This window comes from Nematolebias whitei, chromosome 16 (assembly GCF_014905685.2).
Source record: "Nematolebias whitei isolate Nwh7 chromosome 16, NemWhi1, whole genome shotgun sequence".
NCBI classification, from domain to species: domain Eukaryota; kingdom Metazoa; phylum Chordata; class Actinopteri; order Cyprinodontiformes; family Rivulidae; genus Nematolebias; species Nematolebias whitei.
In genome coordinates, this window is record NC_056513.1 from 9,635,689 (window position 1) to 9,644,060 (window position 8,372).

General features: G+C 44.0%; 2 protein-coding genes across 2 annotated transcripts in view; one reads left to right on the forward strand and one right to left on the reverse strand.

Moving 5' to 3' along the window:
• The window catches only part of aplf (aprataxin and PNKP like factor), an 8,400-nt gene extending 1,682 nt beyond the window's left edge, over positions 1-6,718 (reverse strand). Inside the window, exons 1-8 of the mRNA XM_037690477.1 lie at positions 6,636-6,718; positions 6,407-6,541; positions 4,056-4,127; positions 3,452-3,615; positions 3,050-3,203; positions 2,786-2,909; positions 1,037-1,209; positions 133-293 (exon numbers count right to left, since the gene is read on the reverse strand). Of these exons, the coding sequence (XP_037546405.1) occupies positions 133-293; positions 1,037-1,209; positions 2,786-2,909; positions 3,050-3,203; positions 3,452-3,615; positions 4,056-4,127; positions 6,407-6,499 (941 nt within the window). The 5' untranslated portion in view covers positions 6,500-6,541; positions 6,636-6,718. The remainder of the gene's footprint in view (positions 1-132; positions 294-1,036; positions 1,210-2,785; positions 2,910-3,049; positions 3,204-3,451; positions 3,616-4,055; positions 4,128-6,406; positions 6,542-6,635) is intronic.
• A 229-nt stretch (positions 6,719-6,947) lies between these two features.
• LOC119422741 (F-box only protein 48) overlaps positions 6,948-8,372 on the forward strand; it is a 2,208-nt gene continuing 783 nt past the window's right edge. The window contains exons 1-2 of the mRNA XM_037690135.1: positions 6,948-7,042; positions 7,717-8,036. Coding sequence (XP_037546063.1) covers positions 7,740-8,036 — 297 coding nt within the window. The 5' untranslated portion in view covers positions 6,948-7,042; positions 7,717-7,739. The remainder of the gene's footprint in view (positions 7,043-7,716; positions 8,037-8,372) is intronic.

The following is an 8,372-nucleotide window of genomic DNA, read 5'->3' on the forward strand; positions in this document are numbered from 1 at the left end:
CCATCATTAACTTCCTGTTTTTATAATCTGCTGAGTCAGCCTCCATCGCTAGCTTGTCTGTTTTTGTTTATCCTGAGCTGCAGAAGTAAAAACAGCCAAATACTTCCTAGACAGGTGAGAGGATGGTCTCACCTGTAGCAGTCCTTGCCATATGGACACGGGGTTCTGACCCGTTCAGACCTCTTCTTGTCCTCGGGCTCAGACGTTTGAGACGAAGCATCTTCGTCCCTGCTGACCTCTGACCTGTTGGCTTCACTCTGAGGCTCACCTGTGGGTTCTGCTGGAGGAACGTCCTGAAAGATGGAGAACATTGTTCTGATTACGTTTTCAGTCCATTCTACTAACGAATACAGTTGAAACAGAAAGAACAGGTGATGTGGGAGAAGATGGTCAGTATGTTCTCAGAGAGGAAAGTTCTGGATCCATATGACCAGAGAAGATGATCCCCGAGGTTCTAATTGTTTTGTTAATGTTAGTCTGGATTCAAAAAGCGTTCAATACAAAAGTTAGTATAAAAGTTAGTCTGGATTAAAAACAGAACCTTTACAGTTCTACTGCTGACACCCTCAGAGGAACATCCATCAATCAGTTTGAAGCTGTGAGAACGTCTCAGAATTCCACTGAGAAACATCAAATTTAAGATTTCTTATTTGTTCTTTTTATCTTTTCATGAGGAACCGGGGTGGAGTGGGTTCTGCTCCTTTACATCAGCAGCTGACAACAGAACCTTGGGTCTGGTTAGAAGGTCTCATCCAGCTTCTACAATCCTGATTCTAATAAATTGTCCTGGTCAAAGGTTTTACCGGTTTTAGTAATCAACTGTGGATCTTTAGTTTGGATCAGAACCAGAAACAGGTTCTGTTTCTGAGATCCACAGACAAAGATTTAAAGTTAGGTTTTCTGTTTGGAGTTCAAACAATTCTGGTCCATTATGTGGGGTTTAGGAGGCCCCTGTTTGATTTATGAGCTCTGGATCACGGGTTCTGAATCTGAACAGAATCTTGCGTGAACTGACAAAATCTCTTTAGAACTCAACTGTTTCTCTTTTCTGTTCTTCTTCTTCATGGTTACTCTTCCTTCTCTTCTTTCTTGGCCTGTCCTCCTCTTCCTCACTAAGCTCCGCCTCCCCCGGTAAGGAGGTGGGAATGGGCGTGACCTGAGTTGCTGATGAGTCAGCAGATTGTTTACTTCTCTTCACAGTTGACTGAACTGGACAAACAAAGAGAGAAACAAAAAAAACAACCTGAGTCTCACCTGCAGAACCACAGGAAGTCATGTGATCTTCAAAGTAAAAGCTCATATAACTTCAAAACGTCATAAATATGAATGACAATAACACTGAACTTATTATTTTTATTTCTGTTCTAATAACTAACACCTCTTCCTTGAATCACCACCTTATTGTTGTGGAGGAGTTTGTGCGCCTGAATTATCCTAGTAGCTATGCTGTCAGGGACAATTGTAATTGCCGCTGGTAGGGTCTTCCAAGACAGATTGATTCTAGGTGACAGGCCAGACAAAGAGCGATTCAAAAGACTTAAATGGACAAGAAAAACAAGGAGCTCAGTGTCCGTTGCCCGGACGTGGGATACCGGGGCCTCACCCTGGAGCCAGCCCTGGGGGAGGGGCTCGTTGGCGAGCCCCTGGTGACCGGGTCTCTACCCATGGGGCCCGGTCGGGCTCATCCCGAAGGACAAACATGGGTTTGCCTTCCTGTGGGCCCACCACGTGCAGGAGGGGTCATACAAGTTGGGTGCATGACGCTATGGGCAGTGGACGAAAACAGAGGCCTTGGTGCTCTGACCCTGGCTTACCAAAGCTGGCTCTTGGGATATGGAATGTAACTTCTCTGGTGGGGAAGGAGCCTGAGCTTGTGTGTGAGGTTGAGAGGTACAAACTAGACATAGATGGGCTCACCTCGACACACAGCATGGGCTCCTGAACCAATCTCCTTGAGAGGGGTTGAACTTTATTCCACTCTGGAGCTGCCCATTGTGAAAGGCACTGAGCTGGTGTGGGTTTACTTTTAGCCCCCCACTTGGTGCCTGTGTGTTGAAGTTTTCCCCGGTAGATGACAGGGTGGCTTTCCTGCGCCTTTGGGTGGCGGGGACAGGCTCTGACTGTTGTTTGTGCCTACGTGCCAAACGGCAGTTCAGAGTATCCAGCCTTTTTGGAGTCCTTGGCAGGGGTGCTGGAAGGTGGGAACTCCTTTATTCTGCTGGGGAACGTCAATGCCCACGTGGGTAATGACAGTTTGACCTGGAGGGGCGGGATTGGGAGGAATGGCCTCTGATCTAAACCTGAGCAGTGTTCTGTTGTTGGACTTCTGTGCTAGTCATAATTTGTCCATCACAAACACCATGTTTGAAAATAACGGTGTCCATAAGTTCACTTGGCACCAGGACATCATAGGTCGTAGATCGATGATTGACTTGTAGTCGTGTCATCTGATTTACGGTCGTATGTTTTGGGCACTCGGGTGAAGAGAGGAACCGAGCTGTCAACTGATCACCACCAGATAGTGAGTTGGGTCAGATGGTGAGGAAAGATGCCAGACAGACCCGTTAGACCTAAATGTGTAGTGAGAGTTTGCTGGGAATGCCTGGCAGAAGAACCGGTCAGAAAGATATTCAACTCACACCTCCGGGAGAGCTTTAACTGCATCCCAGCTAACGCACCTGTTCTAATAATTGACACACCTGTTCTAATAACTAACACACCTGTTCTAATAAAATACCTGAGAGCGGTTTAAATCTAAGGTGGCGTTTGGAGGTTGTTTTCTTACCTTTTGGATGGGAGGCCAGACTCTTAGGACCTGCTGTTGTCATCCAGGCAGGTAAAATTCTCCTCCTGGGTGCAGACGTAACAGTGGCGCTGAGAACTCTGCCCACTAGTCGGGTTGGATCATCCTGAGAGACAGAACAGACCCACTACTTTACAATAATTAAACTTAGAACCCAGGGTTCAACACAAAAATACCAGTGTCAACAATAAACCGAGCTTCCTTGATAGAACAAATCTGACTTTAATAATCCCTGGTGATACAAACATCTGTGTAGCTGTGTCTGCCAGCCTCGTCCTCTTTTGGATCTGCTGATGAAGGTGAAGTCTGTCTCCGCTCCTGTCCAACAGCTGGAGGATGTCCAACATCTGTCTCAACAGGAAGAGGAAGTCCATCGTCTTCTTCAAAGTTCTGACTGTTTCTGCAGGAATTGATATTTGACAGACATGCAGTGAAAGTTTAATGTCTGGAAGTGCAGTCAGTCGGACATTTTCTGGAATGTCCTCCTCGTCTCTCTGAACTTCAAACAGAGACACGAGGACACAAAGGACGAAACAAAGAACACTTTCTGTCTGAGACTGTCGGGCTCTGATCGGGTCAGTAGAACCACACTAAGATTTGCTCAGTAATTAGTCTGGTCCTTGTTGCCAAGGAGACAGACAGGAGTACCTGGGAGTGCGTTCGTCTTCACCCACAGCCTCCACTCTGTAAATGAACCGACCCGGCAGCAGCGAGAACAGGTCCCCGTGATGAAGCCAGAACCAGGAGCCCTTCTCCAGAGGTCGGGGGTCATCGCTCAGGGATGACTGGATGAAACACGGGTTCATGTGGGTCTGAGGATTCAAACAAACTCATGTCAGTCATAAGTTTTAAATCAACCTGCTGAGCCTGATCTGGTTCTGGGTGCTGCAGCGCCCCCTGCTGGATCAATGCAGCTCTAAACTACAAACTATAAAACCAGAACCCAAACCTGGTTCTGGTTTTTACTCATGAGTTATCTGCACCCAAAGTTCAGATCAAACCTGAAAGACATGTAGAAAGTCTGCAGAACTGTTGAGCAGAATCATGGTATAGATAATTGCAAGGAAAACAAATAACTGAAGACTGGATCGGTCCAGTGGACCAGACTTAACTTTTTTTTTTTTTTCTACCTGGATTATTGAGCATGTATCAGGATATTGGATCAGCACTTTAAACAGAACCTTTAATGAGGAACATGGTGGAGCAGCAGCAGTTCTGGCTGCAGTCCACATCAGGATGAGAACAAAAGTACCGGTTTGATTCTCAGCCGTCCATTCAGGTTCTCCAGCAGCCCGTGGTTTCTGGAAACTCTTGTATCGCTGATCTAGAAAAAGAACAAGACAAATACGTTTGGCTCCTCGGTTCTAAACACTGCTAGAACCATCATAATGGAACCTGTCTTGGAACTTGTCGGATAGAACCTGTCTGTTGGAACATGTCTGTTGGAACATGTCTGTTGGAACATGTCTGTTAGAACTTGTGTTTTTTGTCTAGAACGTTTAGATTCTCAGGGGCCTAAGTCCAGACCTGGGCCGAGACCAGTAAACTGGTTCCAGTGAACCTGTCCTGCTCAGTGGTTTCAAATCGGGTCAGATCCAGTCCGATTCTATCAGCCAGTGGCGATTTGGACCTGTGACCTGTCCAGTGTGTACCCCGCCTCTCGCACAGTGATAGCTGGACATGGGCACCAGTGACCCCCACGACCCGAAAAGGAAGAAGTGTGTAAAGATAATGGATGGATGGATGGATGGATGGATGGATGGATGGATAAACGAAGTCTGGAAACATGTAAAAGATGGATAAAGGCCAGCGGCCGACTCCATGATCAGCTGAATACAACAGTTACAAACAGAAAGCAACACATTCTCCATTTTCTGTCATAATTAAATTGTATGCTTAATATTTAAATTAAAGGTTAATGCTTAAAGATAGTTGTGCTTTGTTTTGTGCATTTTATACGTAGATATATGTTGTAACTTCTGGTTGCATAAGTCTAGTCTTTGTTAAAACAAAACTGATTTTGTACAAAGTGTTTAATAGTTTGTGTAATGTACAATTTACTCTCTTACATACTGAATTTCACTGTGAGTTCTTGGCCTGTGTCGCTCTGCGGTGTGAAAACATCCACTGCAGTAACTATTTTAAGTTATTAGTAGCTCAGTTTTTTTTCGTTTTTTTTCCAGTCTTCTTTGCCTTAATGTTGGTCGATAAGACAGAAATGCCTCACTAAATTCCTCTGGTAACGCTGTGAGCTTCACCACCTCCACCATTAAAGCCATCATGTTTGTTTATCTGAAGTTAGCTCACCCTGGGTTACATTTCAACGTGGGCGGAGTGATCTTACCATCACGTCATGTCAATTGTTGGCACCTCCATGACTGCCTCATTTAATTACAACACATGTAAAACATAAAGGTATGACTAATAAAGTTCAAATGAAACATGTTAACATTTTTCATAATGTTCTTATAGAAACAATTCCTGAATGTTCATACTGTGTTAATGCTACATGTTTGTCTCTTGACCATACAATTGGGTAATGTTACAGAAGACCTGGCCCACTACTGGAGTTTTACTTTTAATTAGGTATTTTAAGCTACTCATAAACATGATGGATGATGACCATATTGCTTTATGTAGGCTAGGCTATTGGAAAGAAGGAGTGATTATTATTATCGTTTCACTATTTTCCTAAAAGTTAGCTTAGGTTACAATATGTTTCTTAGACTGTAGCTAGAAAGGACAGTTAGTTAGCCTACTTTATGCCACTGCTTTATATGTAACATAAAGTGAATAGAAATATGATTTGTACAGTAACTACGACAGACCCACCTCATGGATGGTGAACTGAAACAGTGGAACAGCAAAACCCTGACCCATAATGTCTACTTTTCCATAGATGAACATACCTTATTTTTTAAGAGAATAGACCCACAGCCGTTCAGGTAAAGGAATATAAAACAACCCCACTGAGCAGCCTAATAACGCAATATTTAAAAAAATTAATATGTACGTTAAATATGTTGATGAGTGTAACCTGGCCTGTACTTCTTGGAATGACAAATTATTGACATTGATTTTTGGTTGACTGCAAAAGGAGAAGAGGAAAATAGAGAGGGAGCCAAGGAGAGAGAGCAAGATGAGCCAGGTTAGAAAAAAACAGTCAAGACTATTATATTTTTTAAACGCATTTATGGGGGAAGACTCATAATATCGGCACCTTTTATTCAAACGGTAATTTGCAATGCACTGATATTTTGCAATGGGCAAATTCTATGTGCAAAGTGGTGATGCATCCTTAATTAACTGAGAATTATTTCAGTGATATTTATGAATGGAAATTGTGTACAGCGTTTGATTTATCCATTTGAAGATTACATAGTAGTATTTCAGTACAAAATGTTTGTATGTGTGCAAAGAGTGCAAACATACTCGTCTGACCCAATGAAACAACTTTATTATTGAACTTACATGACCACCACATTGTTTAAGCCAAGAGTCATTGTCAGCACTTGGGGGCAAAAGGTCAGATCCTAGAACCGCCCCTGCTGTCACCTAATTAGTGAAGTAAGACCAATCTGTAGGTAAATTCTCAGGACTCACGTCCAGTAAAGGACCCCGGCCTAACACCGTCTCCCCCGGCGGCAGGTGGACCGGATCTTTGCCGTCCATCGGCACCAGGTCAAAGCCAGACATGGACACTGTGGGTCGGACTGGATACAGCAGGTCTCAGGCTGGCTGTGGTGGAGGGAAACAACAGGAGTTTAACTTTTCTTATTGATCAGCATCATAGGAATAAAAGTTTGAAGGATCTAAATAAACCGGTTCGGACCGATTAGTGGATCTGGTAAACTTTCTTTGGACTGACCAGCCGAGGAGAACCGGAAGACTTATCTGCAAGAGAAGAGAACTCTCACATTCAAAACTTCCGGGATACACCGGAGCATGCGCAGTCCTGACAACAGCCAAACTTTATTCTGAAAATCTAAATTTTTAAGTAAGTTTACAAGTAAATCAAAATAAATTACAAATAAAATAGCAGAATTTCTTTAGTTCGACATGTCTGATTGTTTCATAATAACATATTTAAGTTATTTTACGTTTACGTTCTGGTTGCTGTATTCATACGCATGCGCACATCGTGTAAAAAAATGCGCTGACGTCACGTCTGTGTGTAAACAACCGTTGGGACATTTAAACTCCGCGAGCTGTCAAAGACACGAACCGAACTTACTGCAGGTAAGGAAAGGCTCACATTTAATCCTCAAATGGTCGGTGTGCCGCGAGAAAACACCGACACGGTTCTACCGTCAGTAACCGCGGATTTTCAGATTTTTTCAGCCCGACATGTTTCGGGACTTTAGTTTCCACCGCCCGAGAGACGAGAAAAACACCCAGAAACGTAAAAATCGGCGTTTCTGTGAGACACAAAGGTCGGCTATCTGCGGGCTGTGTGTGTAAGAGTTGTAACCTTTGAGCCGGACTCATTTTTGTGGGATTTAAACCCGCAGCCTCAGTGTGACATGTGCCATGGTGCTGAAGTTACCTTCAGAATCCACAGTTTTAGTCTTTGATCAGCTCCTCTTCACAACCTAAACCCTGTAAAACCTTTAATCTGTTTGTGAATAAAAGTTTCAGCTTTTATCTTTATTTTAGAGCCTGCTTTTATAGTATGAACTCTAACCCAGTCCAGATTTGAACAGGAAGTGGTCAGACATGGACCTCAAGAGACACCCAGGCGTTAAATCAGTGTGAAGCTAACTGCAGCCTGAGACACAGAGGAGGATCCGGACAGAACCCTGTGTGTTAGATCATCACACCTGGCTCTGAAAACTGGATCCTATTTGTTTCTGGTGCAGTTTGCAGACAGACCTGGTCTTCAGTTTGGATTCAGATCTTCTTTGTTGTTCCAGGTTCTTCACCCTGTTGGGATATTATGCAGCATGAGTCTTCATGGATGACGCCCATGTTCATCCTCTGTGAAGGAACAAGACCCTCCCTGAAACCATCGGAGAACTCTCAGAACTTTGCAGAGATGCTGCCGACAGAGATGAGCGTGAGGATCTTCGGGGAGCTGGACACAGAGAGCCTCTGCAGCGCCTCACGGACCTGCAGACTGTGGCACCACATCATCGAGCAGAGCGAGCAGCTGTGGCGGCAGCAGTGTTCACTCGTTCGGGCCGTCTGTCAGAGGGAAGTGGACCGAGACCGGAGGGATGGTCTATCCTGGAAGGTAAGGCTCCTCCTGGCTCCTCTCCTGGACATCGTCACTCAAAGCTTTTATTTGATTCAACTAGAAATGATCTGATTTAAATTCTTGGAGAGCTTTTATGTTCCAGTCTGATGTCTGAAACAAGTCCTGAATGTTGAAGATGATCTGGAATCATCAGACAGGAAGTTAAAATGATCTGACATAAACAGACAGGAAGTTATGATGATCTAACATCATCAAACAGGAAGTTAAGATGAATTTATATCACAGAAAGTTGAGATGATTTGATATCATCTTAACTTCCTGTCTGATCATCTTAACTTCCTGTCTGATGTCCGATCATCTTAACATCTTAAC